Source organism: Scyliorhinus canicula, chromosome 1 (assembly GCF_902713615.1).
Source record: "Scyliorhinus canicula chromosome 1, sScyCan1.1, whole genome shotgun sequence".
NCBI classification, from domain to species: domain Eukaryota; kingdom Metazoa; phylum Chordata; class Chondrichthyes; order Carcharhiniformes; family Scyliorhinidae; genus Scyliorhinus; species Scyliorhinus canicula.
The window spans coordinates 40,962,773-40,987,491 of record NC_052146.1 but is presented as its reverse complement, the minus strand read 5'-3'; the positions used below and the strand labels follow the sequence as shown (position 1 = coordinate 40,987,491).

At 44.6% G+C, this 24,719-nt stretch overlaps 1 protein-coding gene across 2 annotated transcripts in view; it reads left to right on the top strand.

The window, feature by feature from the left end:
• Positions 1-535: 535 nt before the first annotated feature.
• Positions 536-24,719, top strand: part of ift81 (intraflagellar transport 81 homolog) — a 153,525-nt gene continuing 129,341 nt past the window's right edge. For both annotated transcript variants that reach the window (XM_038789145.1, XM_038789154.1), the window contains exons 1-5: positions 536-636; positions 7,918-8,078; positions 11,927-12,030; positions 13,396-13,576; positions 14,217-14,306. In XM_038789145.1, the coding sequence (XP_038645073.1) occupies positions 7,935-8,078; positions 11,927-12,030; positions 13,396-13,576; positions 14,217-14,306 (519 nt within the window). In that variant the 5' untranslated portion in view covers positions 536-636; positions 7,918-7,934. The remainder of the gene's footprint in view (positions 637-7,917; positions 8,079-11,926; positions 12,031-13,395; positions 13,577-14,216; positions 14,307-24,719) is intronic.

Below are 24,719 nucleotides of genomic sequence, written 5' to 3'. Positions count from 1 at the left end.
AGATCATTCCCGAAACACCTCCAACTAAACCATCAATGAAAATAGTATCGGCAAATGTCCTCACACCATTCCAAGTAAATTCAAATCTATTAACAACTTTTTACCTTCTGAGATTTAGTAAATTCTCGAACAACCGTAGCAGATTACGTTAATCCTATATGATTAGATATTGTTCATCTCTTAGGCGGCAATTTATTAACATAATTCTTAAAGTTTGGTAGATAAAATCTTCATCTGCTAACCTACTGAGTTCCTCGAAAAATCTAATCAGATGGGTTAGATACGTCCTTCTTTTCTGGAAACCATGTTTAGTGTTCCTGATGCAGTTTTTCTCTGTCTGTGGGCATATATTACATCCTAATTATTTCCTCCTATTGCGGTTCAGTCAATGAGCCTATAATTAACAGGTTCTTTCTTACACAATTTGTTAAAGATTGGAAATACCGCATGCAGCAAACAAAGCCGTTTGAGGTATCTTTTTGTGTTAAACTGTGAAATGGAAGCACAAGTTCGCCTCTCAGCTTCGCCCGTTGCCTGGATACCGGCCACTTCCTGTCTTTGTAAACTAACTTCCGGTTAGCAACTGGTGTTTTGGTTTCTAGGCAGTTTCTTTTCCAACCGCTTCACAGTTTCTGCGTAAGTTGCTGATTATTTTCCCCTCTTAATTTAACATCCTGGAGGCATCCACTTTAATGTTTTTAACGGCGGTGTTAGCCCTCCAGCGGGGGCTCGCCTCCAAGAACGGAGGCCGCAAAGCGCGCAGCAGACATCCCGCTTACGGCTTGTGAAGGTTATCGTCGCTACAAGGAGCCCGCGGCCTGGGCCTGTCCGGTCGCCGTTTTTTTTGCTAAAAGCACCCAGAGGCATCACTCGAGAGTCTGATCCAAATCCTCAAAGCTGGAGCTCTTCTGGCCCATGCCTCCTCCCTAAAAGTTGCTGAGCTCCCCTGCCACTGCACAGCCATTTTTAACCAGGCTTATTGGGGACCCACAAAGGGTTAAATTGCAGATGCACTAGTGATGATTTACCAAAATTCACTAGACTCTGGGGTGGTCCTGGTGGATTGGAAATGAGCAAACGTGACACCACTGTTTAAAAAAGGAGGTAGGCACAGAGTGGGAAATTATAGGCCAGTGAGCTTAACTTCGGTAGTAGGGAAGATGCTGGAATCTATCAAGGAAGAAGTAGCGAGGCATCTGGATAGAAATAGTCCCATTGGGCAGACGCAGCATGGGTTCATAAAGGACAGGTTGTGCCTAACTAATTTATTGGAATTTTTTGAGGACATTACCAGTGCAGTAGATAACGGGGAGCCAATGGATGTGGTATATCTGGATTTCCAGAAAGCCTTTGACAAGGTGCCACACAAAAGGTTGCTGCATAAGATAAAGATGCATGGCATTAAGGGTAAAGTAGTAGCATGGATAGAAGATTGGTTAATTAATAGAAAGCAAAGAGTGGGGATTAATGGGTGTTTCTCTGGTTGGCAATCAGTAGCTAGTGGTGTCCCTCAGGGATCCGTGTTGGGCCCACAATTGTTCACAATTTACATAGATGATTTGGAGTTGGGGACCAAGGGCAATGTGACCAAGTTTGCAGATGACACTAAGATGAGTGGTAAAGCGAAAAGTGCAGAGGATACTGGAAGTCTGCAGAGGGATTTGGATAGGTTAAGTGAATGGGCTAGGGTCTGGCAGATGGAATACAATGTTGATAAATGTGAGGTTATCCATTTTGTTAGGAATAACAGCAAACGGGATTATTATTTAAACAATAAAATATTAAAGCATGCTGCTGTGCAGAGAGACCTGGGTGTGCTAGTGCATGAGTCACAGAAAGTTGGTTTACAGGTGCAACAGGTGATTAAGAAGGCAAATGGAATTTTGTCCTTCATTGCTAGAGGGATGGAGTTTAAGACTAGGGAGGTTATGCTGCAATTGTATAAGGTGTTAGTGAGGCCACACCTGGAGTATTGTGTTCAGTTTTGGTCTCCTTACTTGAGAAAGGACGTACTGGCACTGGAGGGTGTGCAGAGGAGATTCACTAGGTTAATTCCGAGCTGAAGGGGTTGAATTACGAGGAGAGGTTGAGTAGACTGGGACTATACTCATTGGAATTTAGAAGGATGAGGGGGGATCTTATAGAAACATTTAAAATTATGAAGGGAATAGATAGGATAGATGCGGTCAGGTTGTTTCCACTGGCGAGTGAAAGCAGAACTAGGGGGCATAGCCTCAAAATAAGGGGAAGTAGATTTATGACTGAGTTTAGGAGGAACTTCTTCACCCACAGGGTTGTGAATCTATGGAATTCCTTGCCCAATGAAGCAGTTGAGGCTACTTCATTATATGTTTTTAAGGTAAAGATAGATAGTTTTTTGAAGGATTAAGGGTTATGGTGTTCGGGCCGGAAAGATCAGCCATGATCCCATTGAATGGTGGAGCAGGCTCGAGGGGCCAGATGGCCTACTCCTGCTCCTTGTTCTTATGTTCTTATGTAACGTTTGAATTCTTAAATGTTCATTCTCTAGCCAAACTAACGATACACATCGTTATTTTATAATCACCCCATTTAAGAAGGGTATTTTAGGTGAGTGTTTTCCACTGTTCACTTTTGTTAGCAAATGCGTTCCTTGTGACAAACTTGCGAAATAGGAGCCATTCTGCCCATTGTGCCTGCTTCGCCATTCAATTTGTGGGCAGCATGGTAGCACAAGTGAATAGCACTGTGGCTTCACAGCACCAGGTTTGATTCCCTGCTGGGTCACTGTCTGTGCGGAATTTGCATGTTCTCCCTGTGCCTGCGTGGATTTCCTCCGGGTGCTCTGGTTTCCTCCCACAGTCCAAAGACGTGCAGGTTAGGTGGATTGGCCATGAAAAATTGCCCTTATTGTCCAAAAACAATTAGGAGGGGTTATTGGGTTACAGAGATAGGGTTGAAGTGAGGGCTTAAGTGAGCCAAATGGCCTCCTGCACTCTATGTTCTATGTTCAATGATTGTGGTTGATCCTCTATCTCAACACCATATTCGCGTGCTCTCCTCATACCCTTTGACACCTTTAGAGTCCAGAAGTCTATCCATCTCCTTAAATATATTCAGTGATTTGACCTCCCCAGCCTTCTGTAGTAGAGAATTAATTCCACAGGTTCATCACCCTCTTTAGTGAACAAGTTTTTCCTCCTCTCAGTCCTAAATGGCCTGCCTCATTTCCTGAGACTATGCCCCCAGCCAGAGGAAACAACAGCCTTCCCATCAGTCTGTCCAGCCGTGTCAGAATTTTGTACGTTTCAATGAGAATCTCTCTCTCATTTTTCTAAATTCAAGTGACTACAGGCCCAGTCAACCGATTCTTTTCTCTTATGACAATTCTGTCATACCAAAAATCAGTCAGATGACCTCCATGGCTAGTATATCTTTTCTTGGATAAGACCAAAACTCCATGATCGTGATGACTGGCGGAGCAGGCTCGAAGGGTCAAAAGGCCTCCTCCTGCTCCTGTCTTCTATGTATCTAAGAAGGCCAACCTGTCATTTACCTTCCTAATTGTTTAATACTGGTGTACTAGGACAGCCAGGTCCCTTTGTACACCAATATTTCCCAATCTATTACCACTTAAATAATACTCTGCTGCCTGTTTCTTTGTCTGAAGTGGATAACTTCACATTTATCCATGCTGAACTGCATTTGCTATGTATTTGCCCTTGAAGCCTCTTGACATCCTCCTCACCACTCGCCTTCCCATCAACTTTCATGTCATCAGCAAACTTAGAAATATTACTTTTGGTTCCTTCATCCATTGATGTATCTGGGGCCCAAGCACTGATCCGTGCTGGACCCAACCAGTCACTGCCTGCCACTTTGAAAAAGGTCCATTTGTTCCTACTGTTTCCTGTCTGCTAATCAATTCTAAATCCATGCCAATATATTGCCCCCAATCCCATATGTTTTAAATTTGCACAAGAACATTTAATGTGGGACTTTATCAAAAGCTTTCTAAAAATCCAAATACACCACATCCACTGGTTCACCCTTGACTACTTTTTAATGTTTTTATTGAAGTTTTTCATTCTGACGTGCAAACCTATTAAGTATATAATTTAATGACACAGTTGCGTCAATCATAAAATGTTTTAAATAAATGACACCATTGTATGAGACACATCCTAAATGTGATGCAAATTTACACTTGTGCTAAAACATACTAAAAGTGTGGTCTATTTGCATCATTTTTGCTGATTGCAGCACCCCAGGAAGAAGCAGCAATAGGAGATGAGATCTAGCACAGCTATTTCTCACTTTGTTTGGCAGTACTGCTGTCCTTATCTATTATACTAGTTACAAACTTCAGTGAGTTTGTCAAACATAATTTAATGTTAATGGGGGGGGAAGGTGGAGCACTGGGTCTCTCTCTATGCAGATGACCTGTTCTTGTTCATTTCAGACCCGTTGCAGGGGATGGGGGGAGTCATGCGAATCTTAGGGGAATTTGGCAAATTTTCGGGGTATAAATTGAACATGGGGAAAAGCGAAATGTTTGCGATCCAGGTAAGAGGACAGGAGAAGAGACTGGGAGAGCTGCCGCTTAGAATGGTAGGGAAGAGCTTTTGATATCAAGATATCCCCAGAATCCAGTTGGCCCGGAAATGGGAGGCACTGTACAAGTTAAACCTATCCCTGTTGGTAGAACAAATGGAAGGGGACTTTAAGAGATGGGACATACTCCCGCTATCACTGGCAGGGAGGGCACAGACTGTGAAAATGACGGTCCTCCCCAGATTTCGGTTTGTCGTTCAGTGCCTCCCCATCTTCATCCCAAGGGCTTTTTCAAGCAGGTGAATAAGATTATTTCGGGCTTTGTGTGGGCGAGTAAAACCCCGCAAGTGAAGAAAGTGTTACTGGAGTGCAGTGCGGGGGAAGGGTGGATTAGCGTCGCTGAACTTCTGCAATTACTACTGGGCGGCAAATATAGCCATGATTAGGAAGTGGGTAGTGGGGGAAGGGTCGGCATGGGAGCGGATGGAGGTGGCGCCATGTAAAGACACCAGTCTGGGAGCATTGGTAACGGCACCTCTGCCTTTCTCGCTGGCCCGATACTCCACAAGTCTGGTGGTAGTGGCAGCTGTGAGGGTCTGGGGGCAATGGAGGAGATATAAGAGAGTGAAGGGAGCATCGATTTGGATCCCGATTTATAATAACCACAGTTTTGAACCAGATAGGCTAGATGGTGGGTTGCGGAGTTGGCAGAGGGTAGCAATTGGAAGGATGGGGGATCTATTTATTGACGGGAGCTTTCCCAGCTTGAAACCTAGGAGGGTAAATTTAAATTGCCAGCAGGGAATGGTTTTAGGTATTTGCAGTTGCGAGACTTCCTGAGAAAACAGGTGCAGGCCTTTCCGCTGCTGCCGCCACGAGGGATACAGGATAGAGTAGTTTCCAGTACCTGGGTGGGAGAGGGGAAGGTATCGGATATTTACCAGGAGCTTTTGGAGGCGGAGGAAACTCCGGTGGAGGAGCTTAAGGGCACGTGGGAGGACGAGCTAGGAGGAGCGATAGAGGTGGGTCTATGGGTGGATGCCCTAAGCAGGGTTAATACCTCCTCATCATGCGCCAGGCTTAGCCTGATACAATTTAAGGTAGTCCACTGGACACACATGACAGCGGCTAGGATGAGTAAGTTCTTCGGGGTTGAGGATAGGTGTGTGTGGTGCGTGGGAAGCCCAGCAAATCATGTCCACAAACTTGGAGGGTCTTGGCAAGATTTTACTGAGGCAATGTCCACTGTACTAAAAGCACGGGTGATGCCGAGTCTGGAGGTAGCGATCTTTGGAGTGTCGGAAGATCCGGGAGTTCAGGGGGTGAAAGAGGCCGATGTCTTGGCCTTTGCCTCCCTGGTAGCCCAGAGACGGATCTTGTTAATGTGGAGGGACTCAAAGCCCCCGAGTGTAGAGACCTGGGTAAGTGACATCGCTGGGTTTCTCAGTCTCGAGAAAATAAAGTTCGCCTCAAGAAGGTCAATGTTAGGGTTCTCCCAGAGGTGGCAGCCGTTCGTCAACTTTCTCGGGGAAAATTAAGATGTCAGCAGATGCAGTATTCCGGGGGTGGTGGGGGGGTATTTATGTTACTGTTATAACAATTTTCTAATACTTAATAAAATATTATTTTTTAAAAAGTATTTAAGTCTGATGAGACAGAGGATATTAAGTTTTGTGCCAAATGCTGTTAGGTTGAGCAGAAGCATACTGAATCTGCTCTTGAAAGGGTCCCTCTCTCCAAAGTAAAACTGTCTTGTTATCTTTATTTAACTTTATTTATAAGTGGCATTTGAACTGTATTGGGATTGCTTAACTGGAGTTAGTAACAGGTATAGATAGTAAGTTTAAATTTTTGCTTTTGTTTAAGAATTGTTTGACAAATTGTAAGCCCATTTCTTCAATGTTAATTTGGTTAATGCTATGTTTAAATTAAAGTTTTGTTTTAACAAAAAAAAAATAGACTTCAGCATGTTTTCTACTACTGATGTTAGGCTAATTGGTCTGTAATTCCCTGTTTTTCCCCTCCTTCCTTTTTAAATAGCTGGGTTTTGCCACCCTTCAATCTGCAGGATTGTTCCAGAACCTACAGAATTTTGGAAGATGACAACCAATGCATCCACTATTTCTTTTAGTACCCTGAGATGTAGATTATCAGGTCTTGGGGATTTACCGGCTTTCAGTCCCATTAATTTCTCCACTATTTTTCTAATAAATGCTATTTTCCTTCAATTCGTCCTCCTCAATGGACTCTTGGGTTCTTAAATGTTAGGGCTGGTTTAGTTCACTCGGCTAAATCGCTGGCTTTTAAAGCAGACCACCAGCACGGTTCGATTCCCATACCAGCCTCCCCGGACAGGCACTGGAATGTGGCAACTAGGGGCTTTTCACAGTAACTTCATTGAAGCCTACTTGTGACAATAAGCGATTTTCATTTTCAATTTTCATTTTCAGAAGTTATTTGAGTCTTCCTCAGTGAAGACAGAACTAAAGTAGTTGTTTCTGTCCACCCCGATAGCTTGACTCCCTTGTTTTTAAAAAAAAAATCTTTTTATTGGCATTTTCAAAATTATATACATTGCCGTTCATTTTCATTTATTGTACAGTCACAAAGATTCCTTCTTCGGTTTTTGACTCCCTTGTTAACCTCTGTTTCTACCTTGAGAATATTCAATGGCCCTACTTCCATCTTTCTCTGGGGAAGAGAGATCCAAAAACTTTCAACCCTCTGAGAGAAAAAAAGTTCTCATAGCCTTCTTAAATGGAGAGCCCATATTTCTAAACTGTGTCCTCTAGTTCTAGTCTCTCCCACAAGGGGAAATATCACACAACGCTGCTACCACCTGTAAAATATTTTAATTTGTCCTGAAATTGGCTGACATGAACCGATTGCATTCGAATTAATCACTATTTCAATTCAAACAAGAAACGACTTTTGGTGTCCTTGCCATTGCTCTAAATATTTTCCTTTAATGGGGTGCCCAAACAATATACATTCTCCAACTGTGGACAAATCAGTGGCTTGCGCAAATTCAATATCACTTCCTTGCTTTTATAGTGTATACAAAACCCAGAATCCAATTTCCTTTTCTAATGGTCTTTTCTGCATGCATATGTACCTTTAAAAAAAAACCAATGTATTAACACCCCCCCCCCCCTAACCTGACTTCCTCCATTTTTCTAGGGTATATTTCCTTCTATTTCTACCCCAAAGTACACTATTTAACAGCCTCTAGTATCCATTTGTTCACTAGCTAAGTTAAATCCTTTGAAATTACTTGCATTCTTCCTCACAGTTTGCTATGCTGTATGAAGTTTTCTAAAAATCCATTTCTAATTTAGAAAATGTAGTACCATGTGCAGATTACATGGCTTTGTTTTCTTTCAGAAAATAAAACACAAAAAATGAGCGAACAGATCAAGTTCATTGTAGAACAGCTCAATAAGGAGCCCTTCAAGAAGACTTTCAACCTAATCACCTTTGACTCACTTGAGCCACTGCAGTTGCTGCAGGTGCTTAATGAGGTTCTGGCAGAGATTGATCCAAAGGTAAGGTGTTGCTGGTGTATCTAATCAGAGTGTTTTAATTCTTAAATGCTTAATTTATTTGCATGAAATTATTGTGAACATAAAATCTGGCTAGAACTTTTTACGTGGAAACGTTTCAAATTGTTTCACACTCAAGGAGGCGAGCAAATTTTGGAAAGATAACGTTTAACAAAACATTGAATGTTAATTACAAAAACAACTAAGGTATAATAAGACACGACTTGCTGAGCATAAAACCAATGAGCAATAAATAAAGGTGTCTGTGTCTGGCTTGCTGCCAGTCTCTGGATGCTCATTCACTCACCCTCACTGATGGAGTGGATGAGGGTGTCTCATAGTGTGTATGTGCAGAAGGGTGAATGAGAACCCTGATAATGGGAGAGAGCCTGACTTGAGGACACAGTTTACCCCTCCTCACCCGCACACACAATTGTCCCACCTCAGCCCCCCCCCTCATGAACTCTGCCCCCTCCCCGCCTCTCCCTCGGGCCCACTCCCCTCCCAGGCTCCTTCCACCACCCATCTGGACCCCTTCCCCACCCTGCTGGACCCCTTCGTCGGGCCCCCACCATGCCCCTCCCTCGAGCCCTCCCTCGGACCCCCTCGCTGCCCCTCCCTTGCCGCCCCTCCCTCGGACCCCCTCGCCGTCCATCCCACGGACCCCCTCGTTGCCCCTCCCTCGGAAGAGGTAAACCAGGAAACTACAGGCCAGTCAATCAAACCTCAATGGTGGGGAATCTAATGGAAGCAATTCTGAGAGACAGAATTAATCTGCATTTTGAAAGACGGGTATAGGTGTGGGCGGTGTGTTGGGGGAGAGGTGGGCCATGCCGCGAACCATGTCCACATGTTCTGGGCATGTCCAAGACTGAGGGGGTTCTGGCAGGGGTTCTTGAAAATGGTGTCCGAGGTGCTGGGTGTCCAGGTTGTTCCTAGTCCAGAGATGGCCATATTTGACGTGTCGGAAGACCCGGGATTGCAGGGTGGTGGAAGAGATGCCGATGTGTTGACCTTTGCCTCCCTGATAGCCCAGAGATGGGTTTTGTTTGCCTAGAGTGACTTGAAGCTGCCGAAAGCGGGAGTGCGGTTAATTAACCTGGCAGTGACAAGACAGGGTAGATGCAGGAAGGATGTTCCCAAGGTTGGGGGAGTCCAGAACCAGGGGTGACAATCTAAGGATACAGAATAAACCATTTAGGACTGAGATAAACAAAAAAATTAATTACTCAGTGAATGGCTATCATGGAAAGCAGTTGAGACCAAACCATATTCAACTGCTTCATCAATGAGGTTCCCTCCTCCCACAAAATGTGCTGTTAGGAAATTTGGACATTCTGAATTCTCTCTCCATGCACCAGAACACCAGCCGGAATGTGGCAACTAGGTAACTTCATTACAGGGTACTGCCAGCCATGGTGGCCCAGGCATTGATCTCCTTGATCTTGAAAAAGGACAAGGATCAATGGAGTGTAGGTTTTACTGACCTATTTCTCTCTTAAATGGTGATTCTAAAATGTTAGCTAAGGTGTTGCAATTCATTTGGAGCCTTGCCTGCCGTGGCTGGTTTCGTAGGAGCAGATGGATTTTGTTAAGGGCTGGCAGTTGTTGGCCAACATTAGGAGACTCTTGAATGCGGTGCTGTCGCCCTTCTCAGTGGTCAAGCCAGAGGTGATTATCTCGATGGATGCAGAGAAGGCGTTTGATCGAGTTGAGTGAAGGTACCTTTTTGCGATTAGGGAGCGATTTGGTTTTGGGCAAAATTCATATCTTGGGTGGGCTCACTGTGAGTGTCTGTACCAATGCCCTGGGCTCGGATTATTTTAAATTGAACAGGGGTACGAGGCAGAGATGTCCATTATCCCCGTTGCTGTTTGATTTAGCAGTTGAGCCACTGGCTATTGCTCTCAGATCGTCTTTACGTGGAGGAGGATAGAGCGGGAGGGAGGGAGCATTAGGTGTCCCTGTATGCAGATGATTTGTCGTTGTACATTCGGATCCTCTCTCCAATGTGAGGGAGATAACGGAAATCCTCAGGAAGTTTGGTTCCTTCTTGGAGTATAAGTTAAACCTTGGCAAAAGTGAATTTTTTCACGGTGAGCTCCCTAGGTAGGGGAGCTGATCAGGGGAGGCTACGGTTTTGTCCGGCCAGGACTATTTTCCAGTATTTCTGAATTTGGTTCACTCATAATTGGGCCTCGCTCCATAAACTTAACTTGGCCAGTCTAGTTTATGGGATGAAGGCTGATTTGAAGACGTTGGATGCCCTTCCTTTGACTTTGGTGGGAAGAGTCCAGATGGTGAAGGTGAATATTCTCCCAAGGTTTTTTTTCCCTTGTCTTCAGTCTTTTTTTCTGAGGCTTTTTTGGTAGGATCAATAGGTTAATATCTGCTCTTGTTTGGGCAGGCAAGACCCCTTAGATTCGCTGGGCTTTTTTTATAGAGGGATAGACAGTTGGGAGTGCTTGCCACTACCTAATCTGCTGTGTTATTACTGGGCGGCAAACATTAATAAGATATGGGTATGGTTTAAGGATCCGGACTCTATAGGGGCATGTCCGATGGTGGCCATCTATGGAATTTCTGACTTGCCGGAGCTGCAGGAGGGGAAGAAGGCAGATGTCTTTGCCTCTCTAATAGCTGGAGGCGAGTCTTACTCGGGTGAAGGTCCCCGGTGCTGCCTAAGGGACCTGGTGGATTTTCTATACCTGGAGAAGATAAAATATGCTACGAGAAGGTCAGTGGATGGATTTTACTCAAGGTGGCAGCTGTTCATTACCTATTTGAAGGAGGTGGTTACAGTCAGCTGTTGGAGGGTTGGGGGGGGGGGGGGGGAGGGAGTGGTTGGTCAGTTTGGTCGGGCTTTCTTTGTGGGGGGTGGTTTCGGGAACATTGGGAGCGGTTAGTCTTGGTATGAAGCTGGATTAGGATGGATGGGGTTATGGATGGGGTTGTGTTGGGGATATTCCTTATTGGAAAGTTTGTTTGAATGGTTTGAATATTTTGCATGTAATAAACAAAACTTTTTGAACAAAATTATTTTTGAAAAATCTTTGAGGATGCAGCAGATAAGCCTGCCACGGCCTTTACCGTTGTCAACTGTTTTCGCTGGGTAGCAATCATGAATGGGACCCTTAACTGTTATCAGCTGGTCTGACCCGCGTCTGGGCCATTGTAGCCAATTGTAGAACACCTATCAAAATCAATTAACTCACTGAGCCAGGAATGAAAATTAGGATTTTCTATCCTGTTCAGCTCAAGTTACATGTTATCTTCACTAACAGAAGGAGTAAGAATTATGCTTTTCATACTATTTTTACACCATGAAGTAGTCAATAAAGAGAATTATGGAAAATCATTAACCTCTTCCCCCTTGCTTAATCTCTCCTGCCTCTCAAACAACCCCACCCTCTTTTCAATAAGATTTCAATTAAAGTGGGCAGCATGGTAGCATTGTGGATAGCACAATCGCTTCACAGCTCCAGGGTCCCAGGTTCGATTCCGGCTTGGGTCACTGTCTGTGCGGAGTCTGCACATCCTCCCCGTGTGTGCGTGGGTTTCCTCCGGGTGCTCCGGTTTCCTCCCACAGTCCAAAGATGTGCAGGTTAGGTGGATTGGCCGCGATAAATTGCCCTTAGTGTCCAAAATTGCCCTTAGTGTTGGGTGGGGTTACTGGGTTATGGGGAAAGGGTGGAGGTGTTAACCTTGGGTAGGGTGCTCTTTCCAGGAGCCGGTGCAGACTCGATGGGCCGAATGGCCTCCTTCTGCACTCTAAATTCTATGTAAAGATGTTCCTGCATTTCAACTTTATTATGTAATATCATAAGTAATATTCTCTTCTTTGCTGGCAGCATAATATTGACATACGAGAGGAAGCACCGGATCAAACAGCAAAGAGAATGTTTAGCCTACTGGGAATTCTGAAATACAAGCCACCTGGATGTGCTTCTGATATGTACGTAACATTTAATCTTTTACCTGGGAGATGAAGAAAATTTATTTTCTTTGCTCTTTAGATCTATCATTTCTCTCTGCACTGTTTTGTGAGTGACAGGTCAAACATTTTACCTCTGTCATTCACCTCTGCAATTAGATGTCACCTGTACTGTTTAAGGCTATATATTACATAATTGTACATGTATTCAGCAAAAGGAGCTAGTCATCGAGTAACATTGTAATTCATTTGGTAAAATCTGGCTGTGTAATCAGTGTTAGAAAATGTCTTGGTAAGGAAAGAATGAAGATCTCATCAAAAGTCTGGGAAAAACGTTTTCAAAACCCAGTTTGAGATATTTTATCCCCTATAGGGGCTGGTTTAGCATAATGGGATAAACAGCTGGCTTGTAATGCAGAACAATGCCAGCAGCACGGTTTAATTCCCGTACCGGCCTCCCCGAACAGGCGCCGGAATGCGGCGACTAGGAGCTTTTCACAGTAACTTCATGGAAGCCTACTTGTGACAATAAAAGTGATTATTATTATTCATATAATTTACAGTGCATTCATATGCTCTATTCCTGATTTATCATGTACCAGTCATCTGAGAAGCTGGGCAAATGACTAGCTCTGCAACTGATAACTTGAGTTGTGTAAAATAGCCTCTTAGGTTATTTTGTTTTGATTCTTTTTCCTATCAATAGGGAAGTAAATGAGAGTAAATTTTACGTCAGATTAGGTGATGCACTTCAAAAATATTAGAAACATGAAGTCATTGGACAGAAAATCACATGCAACTTGGCTGCATTTTTCAGTTTATGCCAACTGTACAGTAGATACTACAAAGTCTATTGTATAATCTCCACTTGCCTCTTCCTTCTGACATCTGCGCTGGCATAAGGAATTGCAGGCGCAAGTGTTTTATCACTTTGTCTAACAAAGGAATTTTGGAAACTATGTTGAAAATGGTTCAATTTGTGTAATCGAGTTCTACATTTATTAAATGCTAAAACAAACTTTAAAAAAAAAAGAAAATTGTCATTCATTTCATAATCTGTAATGTAGTGCTTGAATTAACTGTACCATATTCAGTTAGTCATTGTCAATTGTTTTGCAGAAAGGTCAAGCAAACTATTGCTTTTTCCTCTGAATAAGAATAAGTATTTCTATAGGGAAGATTATAGTTAGATTATGCAAAGCAAGTAATTAATTATTTTGAACTTTTAAAAACAAAGGTAACGGTATATTATCACTTGTAAATTTGTGTAGACATTTAGTTTCCTCTGTTCAGCTAAACGTTGCAACATGAAACTACAAAGATAATTAAGATTGAGACTTTAATGTCTATATGATTGAGAAACTAATTTTTGGACCTTCCCTCTAGGAGTGCCTTTCGACAGGGTCTGGTCACTGGGAGTAAACCTATAATTCATCCCATTTTGCACTGGCTTCTACAGCGAACCAATGAGCTTAAAAAAAGAGCATACCTGGCTCGCTTTCTTGTCAAGGTGGAGATCCCTGCTGACTTTTTGCAGGACGATGTGGTGGCTGACACTTATCATCAGGTTTAGTAATTACATCTATAATTCAATTGTGAATGATATTTCTTAGCATAGATATATATTTGTTGAAGAGAAATGTTTCTTTAATTTAATATTATTTTAATCTGAAGCTTTTTCATATTTGTAAAGCAGACTGGACATTTAAAAAAAAAAAAATTTGAAGTACCAATTCTTTTTTTTTTCCAGTTAAGGGGCACTTTAGCGTAGCCATTCCACCTACACTGCACATCTTTGGGTTGTGGGGGTGAGACCCATGCATACATGGGAGAATGTACAAACTCCACACAGACAGTGACCCAGGGCTGGGATCGAACCCGGGTCCTTGGTGCCGTGAGGCAGCAGTGCTAACCACTGTACCAGCATGGCGCCTCCAAACCAGACTGAACATTAACTGGATTTAAACAGTTTCAGATCTTGCTTAAACCTAGAAAATCCTAGTAAGAGGTCTTACAACACCAGGTTAAAGTCCAACAGGTTTGTTTCAAACACTATCTAGTGTTTGAAACAAACCTGTTGGACTTTAACCTGGTGTTGTAAGACTTCTTACTGTACTCACCCCAGTCTAACACCGGCATCTCCACATCTAGAAAATCCTGAAATTGGCAGAAATGTTTTTAAGAAGTGCTCTGGTTTTTGTTTTCAGTACGAAGAATTGGTGGAAGGATTCAAAACCTTGCACAGGGAATGTGAACAGTTGAAGAACTGTGGTTTTTCAACTGCAGAAATAAGAAGGGTGAGTAGTAAATAAATACCTGCAAAGGCATAAAGACTTATTTTACAAAGGTAATCTCTTACATGCAAGAGCCTTAATGAAAATGAAATGAAAATCGCTTATTGTCACAAGTAGGCTTCAAATGAAATTACTGTGATAAACCCCTAGTCGCCACATTCCGGCGCCTGTTCGGGGAGGCTGGTACGGGAAATTAAATTGAGAACCTCAAATGTAAATAATTGTATTAATATTTGAAAACCAACTAAATGATTTTGACTTTACTATCTCTTTAATGAAACTACTTTGAGACTGCTGTGACGCAAATTGACACTGTAACCGTCTTCTTCAAGAATGTATGTCTCTGAAGTAATTCTCTCAAGAATAACATTATTCACTCCAATGTAACTCCAATATTCAAAAAGGGAGGTGGAGAGATAATGGAATTATAGACTAGTGAGCCTAACATCGGTAGTGGAGAAAATTCTTGAATCCATTATCAAGGACTTTATAGTGGAATATTTAGAAAGCAGTGGTAGGATCAGTCAGAGTCAGCATGGATTTATGAAGGGAAAATCATGCTTGATAAAACTGTTGGAATTCTTTGAAGATGTAACTAGTAGAGTTGAAAAGGGGAGCCAGTCGATGTGGTATATTTGGACTATTTACTAAAGCTGCTATCCGACAAAAAAATGTTCAGAGGTTACGACCTGAAATTCTTGAACTCCATCGTCAATCTACAACCCTTCTTTCCTTATCATCCTTGTCTTCTTTTCTGAGGATGGGTTATCCACTCTATGCTCTTAACATTTTTCTCTCTATAGGTGATGGCTGATCTGTGTTTCTAGCACTTTTCTGTTTTCTGTTTTATATTGCCAGCATTCACAGTATATTTTGCTTTTACTAATCATATTGTGAACATCATATTGCACATGGAATCTTACAAGAAATGAAATGAATGAAAATCGCTTATTGTACGAGGTAGGCTTCAAATGAAGTTACTGTGAAAAGCCCCTGTGTTACTGTGAAAAGAGGAGGGAGATTTGAGAATAGAACAAATTTAAAGGCTTTGTGTCTGAGTGCATGAAGCATTCGTATCAAAATTAATGAGTTAACAGTGCAATTAGAGACAAAGGTGTATAATTTGGTGACAATTATTGAGACATGGTTACCAGGAGACCAGGTCTGGAAGTTAAATATCCAACGGTGCTCAGTATTTTGGAAGGATAGAGAGATAGGAAAAGGTGGTGGTGTGGTTTTGCCAGTAAAGGAAGGGATCATTGCTGTTGTGACAAATGATATAGGTATTGGAGGTCAATTGGAGGGGCTGGTTTAGCTCACTCGGCTAAATCGCTGGCTTTTAAAGCAGACCAAGCAGGCCAGCAGCACGGTTCGATTCCCGTACCAGCCTCCCCGGACAGGCGCCGGAATGTGGCGACTAGGGGCTTTTCACAGTAACTTCATTGAAGCCTACTCGTGACAATAAGTGATTTTCATTTCATTTCATTTCATTTCAAACATGAAATCGGCCTGGGTAGAAATAAGAAAAAAAGGAAAGAAGTCCCTGGTTGGAGTAATCTATAGATCCCCAAACGGTAGTACCACAGTTGGGCACAAGATAAACCAGGAAATACTGGGGGGTGTGAGAGAAAGTTGCGACAATAATCATGGCTGATTTAATATGCATATAAACTGGATTAATCAAATTGGCAAGGGTAGCCTCAAGGGAGAGTTCATTGAATGTATTAGAGATTGTTTCTTGGAGTAATATGTTTTGGAGCCAACCAGGGAGCAGGCTATTCTTCATTTGGTATTGTGTAATGAGGAGAGATAAACTAATGACCTCATAGTGTTTTTTTAAAATTGGAATACCCAATTAACTTTTTTCCAATTAAGGGGCAATTTTAGTGTGGCCAATCCACCGACCCTGCACATCTTTGGGTTGTGGGGGCGAAACTCACGCAAACAAGGGGAGAATGTGCAAACTCCACACGGACAGTGACCCAGAGCCGTGTTCGAACCTGGGACCTCGGCACCGTGAGGCAGCAGTGCTAACCACTGCGCCACCGTGCTGCCCCTAATGACCTCATAGTTAAGGATCCTCCAGGGGAGAGTGATCACGAATGATTGAAGTTCAAATTCAGTTTGAGGGCGAGACCCTGGAGTCCCACACTTGCATTCTGAAGTTAAAGGTAATTAAGTAGGCAAATGGACAGATCTGGCCCTAATGGCCTGGGCAGGAAAACTTAAAGGTTAGGATAGTTGACGAATAGTGGCAATTGTTTAAGGACATATTCAATTCCTCCCAACTAAAATATATTCCAAAGAGGGAGAAAGATTGTAAGAGGAAGAAAGCATGGCTAAGCAAGGAAGTTAAAGATAACATAAAGATAGAAACTAAGGCATACCAGATTACAGTTTTCATGAGAAAGACGGAGGTTGAGGGGTGACCTGACAGAGGTCAACAAGATTATGAGGGGCATAGATAGAGTGGATGGGCAGGCACTCTTTCCCAGGGTGGAGGGGTCAGTCACCAGGAGGCAAAGGTTTTAAGGTCCGAGGGGTAAAGTTTAGAGGAGATGTGCGAGGCAGTTTTTTTTACGCAGAGGGTGATGAGTGCCAGGAAGGCGTTGCCAGGGGAGGTTGTGGAAGCAGATACGTAAACGGCGTTCAAAAGGCATCTTGACAAGCACATGGATAGGATGGGTATAGAGGGATACAGCACTAGTCACGCCCCAGTAATCTCTGATTGTCCCCATGGACCACCACCAGAAGTAGACTTACAGACTTCTGATCATGCTTGACCACAACAGTTGAAGTGCCCACTATTTCCTGCAGGTCCCTCGAATAAATGACCAACTGCGCGCTAGTATCCAACAGGGTCAGTGATTGAAGACCCGACCAAATGCGGTCAAACATACGACGACTGACCACAGACACTGCCACCTGAGTATTGAGCTCCATGTAGATGGGATGTCCATTAATTTGCAGAGAGATCTGGATGGGCACCACTTTTGGAATAGCCACTCGGTTTATCTGCTGATAGGTACTGTCGTCATCTTCCACATAGTAAGCCCTGCCACACGGGGTGCGGTCGCACCTGGTGGGTCAGCGGGCGGGTAGATCTCGCGGGACCTCCTATTCCCATGGTCCCTGCGGCCTTTGCAGTTCTTGCTGGACGGCGGTTGTATTCCTGTTCCTCAAAGTCGGGAGAGAACACCCAGCAGGCGCTCCCGGCCTCTGTTATGGTGGCACGTGTTTCTCCTGTAGGCATCCCACTGCCGGGGGCTGGCCTCCTCAATTCTAGCCGTGTGATTGGCGCTCGCCTTGGCATCCCAGACTGAGCACTGCCATTGCCTGAATTCCTAGAACCCTGTTTGGTGCTTTATCTCGAGATGGCTATCTCCACTGCGCGTTGCAGGTCAAAGTGGGCCTCAGCTAGTCATTTCTTCTGCATGGTAGGGCAGCACGGTGGCACAATGGATAACACTGGGACTACAGCGCTGAGGACTCTGGTTCGATTCCGGGCCCTGGGTCACTGTCCGTGTGGAGTTTGCACATTCTCCCCGTGTCTGCGTGGGTTTCACCCCCACAACCCAAAGATGTGAAGGTTAGATGGATTGGCCACGCTAAATTGCCTTTTAATTGTAAAAAAATAATAATTGGGTACTGTAAATTTATAAGAAAAAGTGTAAAAATTCTTCTGCGTGGCTGCATCATGGAGTCCACACATAAGCAGTTCTGGAGTGTCTAATTTAATGTTGCTCTAAATTCGCATGTCTCTGCCATCTTTCAGAGGTGGGCCAGGAAGTCACTCACTGACTCGGCTTAGTGATCTCCCTGTTAAGGGGTAGCTCCTCCCCCTAAAAGGGGCAGTTCATATTCTGGGGAGGTCATGGGAAACCCTATGATCTTGATCCCAGGACTTCCATTGGGGTTAAAAAGATCGATTCCAACCACCCTAAAATTTGACATGCATAAAGGGTTAAAGGCAAAAAAATCATATGTTTTTAATAAATTTACTGGAGACATTGTTCAATTAAACAATAAAACAATAATGTAACGTGTTACAAGTTAATGCTTTGCCTTTTGCTTTTCAATTTAGTTCAGTTTAGTTCTCGGCAAGAAGCAATGTCAATCACTCTACAAAAGGCAATGCTTCTTTCCATGTTTGTATCATTGTCTGTCACCTTTTAAAAAATTTTCAGCTCATTATGATTGTGCGTGTAAAATGAGCTACCTTTGGCTTCTCTTCCTGTTCTTGTTTAAATTCACTTAATTCCACCAATTTTTCTGTGTCGAGTTCCTCTTGCTGAGACTGAAACACCTCTACTTCACCTGTGGCAAGGTCTTCAAATCCCTCCCTTCCAACTTGTGTTGCCCACTCGACAATCTTGGTTAGTTCACCATCCACACTTGAGAACGCTGTGAAATCATTCACAGCCTCGGGTGAACCCTCTCCCGTAGGCGTTTATAGTTGATTCTCTAACTCATCCCATGAGTCTTTAAGGGGCTGGTTTAGCTCAGTGGGGTAGACAGCTGGTTTGTGATGCAGAGCAAGGCCAGCAGCGCGGGTTCAATTCCTGTACCAGCTGAGAATTCTGAATTCTCCCTCCATGTACCCGAACAGACGCCGGAATGTGCTGGCTAGGGGCTTTTCACAGTAACCTAATTGCAGTGTTAATGTAAGCCTACTTGTGACAATAAAGGTTATTTATTATTTTTTATTTAATTATCCCTATTGCTGTAAAGATGTTCAATTTCTTCCAGTAATTAAGACTGTGGTCAAACAGTTTCCTTCCACAAGGTTGAGAATGTGGTTGAAACTCCTACATGTCTAATAAGATTTAAAGGATGCAATGGCCCCACGTCCATTGGCTGGATAGTGTTACGTTGTATCTGGGGGTAAAAACAAAATGCCAGTTTATGGATGGATGTCTGCAAGAGTGTGGATGCCCAGGTGCGTCATCAAGGAGAAGTAGGACCTTAGAGGTCAAGTTATTTTCCAGTAGATGGTCAATTTATTTTCCCTCCGGTAAGTCCTGACCTCATGGAGAAAGCAATTCTCAAACCAGTCCTCAAACACTGCTGCTGTAACACAGGCGTTATTGGTAGTCTTCCAAAAATCTGGTAAATGTGATGTATTTTTCCCTCAAAAGGCTCAAAAGTTTTCTGACTTATAAACGAACATCAGTTTGCACTTAAAACCAGCACGTAGTAAGAGCTTTAGCCGGTCCCTTGCAGCTTTAAAACCAGGTCCTATCCTTTCAGCCAGGGACCTCTTCTGTTTTTGATGCTCTATTCACATGTCAAGTAACTTCTCAATTTCTGCCAAATATGAATCTCTCTAACTCACAAAAGTTGTTTTAAAAAAAAATATTTTTATTGGCATTTTTGATTTTATATACAGTTGCATTTCCTGTTCGTTATTGTACAGTACATAAGATTATTTTGTATCTATTTACATTTTGTCACCATCTGTCCCGGTCCGCTGGTGGCATGGTAGCACAATGGTTAGCACTGTTGCTTTACAGCGCCGAGTTCCCAGGTACGATTCTCGACTTGGGTCACTGTCTGTGTGGAGTTTGCACGTTCTCCCCGTGTCTGCATAATTTTCCTCCCTGGTTTCCTTCCACAAGTCCCGAAAGACATTAGGTAATTTGGACATTCTGAATTCTCCCTCCGCGTACCCGAACAGGCGCCGGAATGTGGTGACCAGGAGCTTTTCAAGTAACTTAACTGCAGTGTTAATGTTGGCCTACTTGTGACAGTAAAGATTATTCTTATTATTCCCCCAACCGCTCCCAGCGGTATCTTGATTGAGATACATGTGTCCAAAAATGCCACCGATTTTGGAGAGTAGGCATTCTTGGACAAGCGCATCTCCATCAAGGGCATTCACCTCAGCACTTTGCTTTACCGAAAGCCCACAGATAACCTCACCATACTTCACTTCTCCAGCTTCCACCCTAAACACATTAAAGAAGCCATCCCCTATGGACAAGCCCTCCGTATACACAGGATCTGCTCAGACGAGGAGGACATAACAGACAACTACAGACACTGAAAACGCCCTCGTAAGAATGGGATATGGCACTTTGACTCATCGATCGATAGTTCCAATGTGCCACTGCAAAAACCGCTCCGACCTCAGAAGACAAACACGAGACACAACCGACAGAGTACTCTTCGCCATTCAGTACTTCCCCGGAGAGGAGAAACTACGACATCTTCTTTGCAGCCTTCAACACGTCAGCTATGAGGATGAACATCTTGACAAGACCATCCCCACATCCCCACTACTTGCCTTCAAACAATCGCGCAACCTCAAACAGACCATTGGTTGCACTAAATTACCCAGCCTTCAGGAGAGCAGCAACCACAACATCACACAATCCTGCCATGGCAACCTCTGCAAGATGTGCCAGATCATCGACATGGATACCACCATTACACGTGAGAACACCACCTACCAGGTATGCGGTACATACTCGTGCGACTCAGCCAACATTACCTACCTCATACACTGCAGGAAAGGATGTCCCGAGGCGTGGTACATTGGCGAGACCATGCAGACGCTGCGCCAATGGATGAACGAACATCGCGTGGCAATCGCCAGGCAGGAATGTTCCCTTCCAGTCGGGGAACACTTCAGCAGTCAAGGGCATTCAGCCTCTGATCTTCAGATAAGAGTTTTCCAAGGCGGCCTTCGGGGTACACGGCCATGCAGAATCGCCGAGCAGAAACTGCTAGCCAAGTTCCACACGCATGAGTACGGCCTCAACCTGGGCCTTGGATTCATGTCGCATTACATTCACTCCCCATCATCTGGGCTGGGCTTGCAAAATCCTACCCTGTCCAGGCTTGAGACAATTCACACATCTTTAACCTGTGATTATCCCTCAAGTCTCACCGTCTGGACCTATAAAGACCTGATTACCTGCAAAGACTTGCATTCAAAGTATCATCTTGCATCTTTGACTTTGCCTATATATATATATATATATATATATATATGTATGTATGTGGAACCCACCTCATCACTCACCTGATGAAGGAGCTGTGCTCCGAAAGCTAGTGATTTAAAACAAATCTGTTGGACTTTAACCTGGTATTGTAAGATTTCTTACTATGCCCACCTCAGTCTTGGCTGGCATCTCTACATCTTGTGTATTCCTGTCAGTCCTCTTCTAATTTTTTTATTTTCTTCCTTTCTAGTTGTTGTTGGCCTCGAACAGGTCTTGGAACAGGCTGACAAATTGGCCCCATGCTTTGAGGAAGCTTTCCTCCAACTCTCGGATGGTGTATTTGACCTTCTCCAAGTGGAGAAATTCCACCTGGTCTGCCAGCCAGTCTGCAGCTTTGGGTGGTGCTGCCGATCGCCAGCCGATGGCCAGCCGAGCAGGATTCTCCGGCGTGTGATTAGGAAAGCAAAAGCTAGGGCATTGGCCCACTTCCCCATGTGTAGCTCTAGCAGCTCTGATACCCTGAAGCTTGCCATTTCTGGGCACGGCTCCACCTTCACCCCACAGCCTTGGACATTGCCTTGGAAAAGGTTGTCCTGAACCCGACAAGCTTGGGGCAGCCCCAAAACTTGTGTGTGGTTGGTTGGGCTCCTCTAGCACTGTTCACATTTGTCCACCACCTCCAGGAAGAATCTGTTCATTCGGGTTCTGGTTAAGTGTGCTCTGTGCACCACATTCAACTGCATGAGGCTGAGCCTTGCACAGGAGTAGATAGAGTTGACCCTGCTCAGTGCTTCGCTCCAGAGTCCCCAACCCACGTCTGTCCCCCATTCGTCCCCCCCATTTCCGTCTTGTCTCGTCTACTGGTATTTGGGCCCTGTCCATTAGTTGTCCATAAATCTTCCCACAGTTTCCCCCTTATTTACTGTCCATATTCATCAGGTCCTCTAATAATGTCGTCTTTGGGGCCCTGGGGTATCCTACTGTCTCTTTGCGGAGAAAGTGTTTTATTTGTAGGTGCCTCATTTCTTGTCCTGTTGGTAGTACCAATTCCTCTGTCAGTTTCTTTAGTGTCGCTATTCTGTTTGCTATATAGAAGTCCCTGACTGTTAGCATTCCTCTGTGCTATCTCCATTTCTTAAAGGTGGTGTCTAGCATGGCTGGTGGCAACCTGTGGTTTCGGTCAGTCCTACATATTTTACCCCATTTGGTTCCACGTTTTCAGTGTGGCAACTACCACTGGGCTGGATATGTATTTCGTTGGTAGAAATGGGAGTGCTGCTGTGGCTAGGGCCCGGAGGATAACCCCCCTGCAGGAGGCTTCCGCCATGCGTACCCATTACAAATTGGGTTTGTGTACCCATCCCCTCACTCTTTCTGACGTAGCTGCCCAGTGGTAGTATTGCAGGTTTGGTAATGCCAGGCCAGGGTGAGTGGTAGCGCAGGTCCTTTTTGACTTCCTCCACCAGGCTTGTCAGATTCCACTTGCAGATCTGTGACCAGTCTCTGGTTATTTGGATCCCCAGGTAGCAGAATCTGTTTTGGGCTAGTTTAAAAGGGAGCCCCTCCAGCTCTGTCCCTCCCCCGTTTGGTTTCACCGGAAATGCCTTACTCTTGCTGAGGTTGGGCTTGTAAGCCGAGAAGGTTCCACTCTTTCAGGATCTGCATAATTGTTTTCAGTCCTTCCTGTGGTTTTGAGACGTATAGGAGCAGATCATCTGTACAGAGTGAGACTCTGTGCTCTCTGTCTCTTTTGATGCCCTTTCAGCTTTTTGTGTCCCGCAGAGCTATTGGCGGGGGTTTGATTGCTAGGGCGAACAGAAGCGGGGACAGTGGGCATCCCTGCCTTGTGCCTCTATGCAGCTGGAAGTATTCAGAGCTGGTGGTGTTGGTTCGAACGCTCGCCTTTTTCTGGCAAAAGGCCTTGTCGGCTAGAGGTCCACGTTCGGCCTCCATGTGGGGCACTGGGCACGGCGGGTCGCCAACCTCACATCCACATTGTTTGGAGCGCCGTTGGAGATGACGATTGCAGAGTATTCCGCTCCTACAATTCCAGGAAGCACCGGTTTCCACACTGCGAAGTCAATATAGGTGCATATTTTATGTACCGGTGAAAAGAACGAGAATTCATTCTCTCCCAGGTGCAGGAACCTCCATGGGTCCACCACCCCCCATCTGTTCCATAAATGTTCCCAGTCCCTAGCCATGCCTGCTTTTTTTCCCCCTGTTCTAGGGTTTGTTCGGTCAGTCAGCAGGTTCTGTACACAGTTAAAGTCATCCCCCATTATCATTCGGTGTGTGTCTATATTGGGGATTTCCGCCATGGTCTTTATTTATAAAATCAGGTTGCCCCAGTTGGCTGCGCACACATTTACCAGAACTACCGGTGCGGTGTCTAGGACACCACTGACCATGGCGTACCGTTCCTCCTGGGTCCGTAACCCTCCTGGTCTCTGTAAATCTTGTCCTCTTGCTAATCAGTATGGCTGCTCCCCTAGCCCTCGCCCCGTAGCATGCATGGTACGTCTGTCCCACCCAGCCCTCTCTTACCAGTAATCAGTTCTTCTCCCTCGGGTGTGTCTCCTGCAGGTAGGTTATGTCAGACTTCAGGCTTCTCAAGTGGGTGAATATTCTGGATCTTTTCACCGGGCCGCTAAGTCCCTTTACTTTCCAGGTGACTATCCTGATGGGGGGTTTCTGAACCCCCTTTCCTGCTGGATCAACCATGCTTACCTGTTGGATGCGCCCTGCAGTCTGGAGTTTCCCTTGTTAGGTGTCCGTTCAAAATGGCCGTTGTCACATTCTCACCATGAGGCCGGGCCCCTGTGTCCAGGGGAAACCCAACATGGCCGCCAACTGTGTGTACGCCACGTGGATGCGCCCTTGCACATCTTCACCGCCCCCTCACCTGCTTTCCCTGTCACTGCTCCCTTCTCGCTGTATTCCAATTCTTCGCTCATAAAGAGGCAGTACAGTCCCGTGCAAACACAGTCTACCCAGTAGTCTCTAGTCTCCGTTTTTCCTTCCTATTGCAGTCTTTTCCGGGGTGTCTTTACCGCTGCCGAGCTTGTTCTCTCTCCAAGTCATTGGCTCCCATGAATTCATTAGCCTCAGCCAGGGTGCGAAAGTAGTGTTCATTCCCCTGGTGTGTGACCTCGAATCTGGCCGGGAACAACATGCTGAACTTCAGCCCATTACAGAGTGCTGATTTTGCTCTATTGAATTCTGCCCTTTTTTTTTTTGCGAGGTCTGCCCCAGTGTGTTGGTAGACCTGGATTCTGTGCTCTTCCCATAAGCTTGATTTCTTCTGTCAGGCCCACCTCAGGATCTTTTCCTGATCCTGGTACCAGTGTAGCTGGTGATGATCGATGATCGTTCTCGGTTGTTCTCCTTTGGGTTTCGGGCGGAGTGACCTGTGTGCCCTGTAGAGTTCTGGAGGGGTTGGGGAAGCTGTCTCTCCTGACTTAAGTTG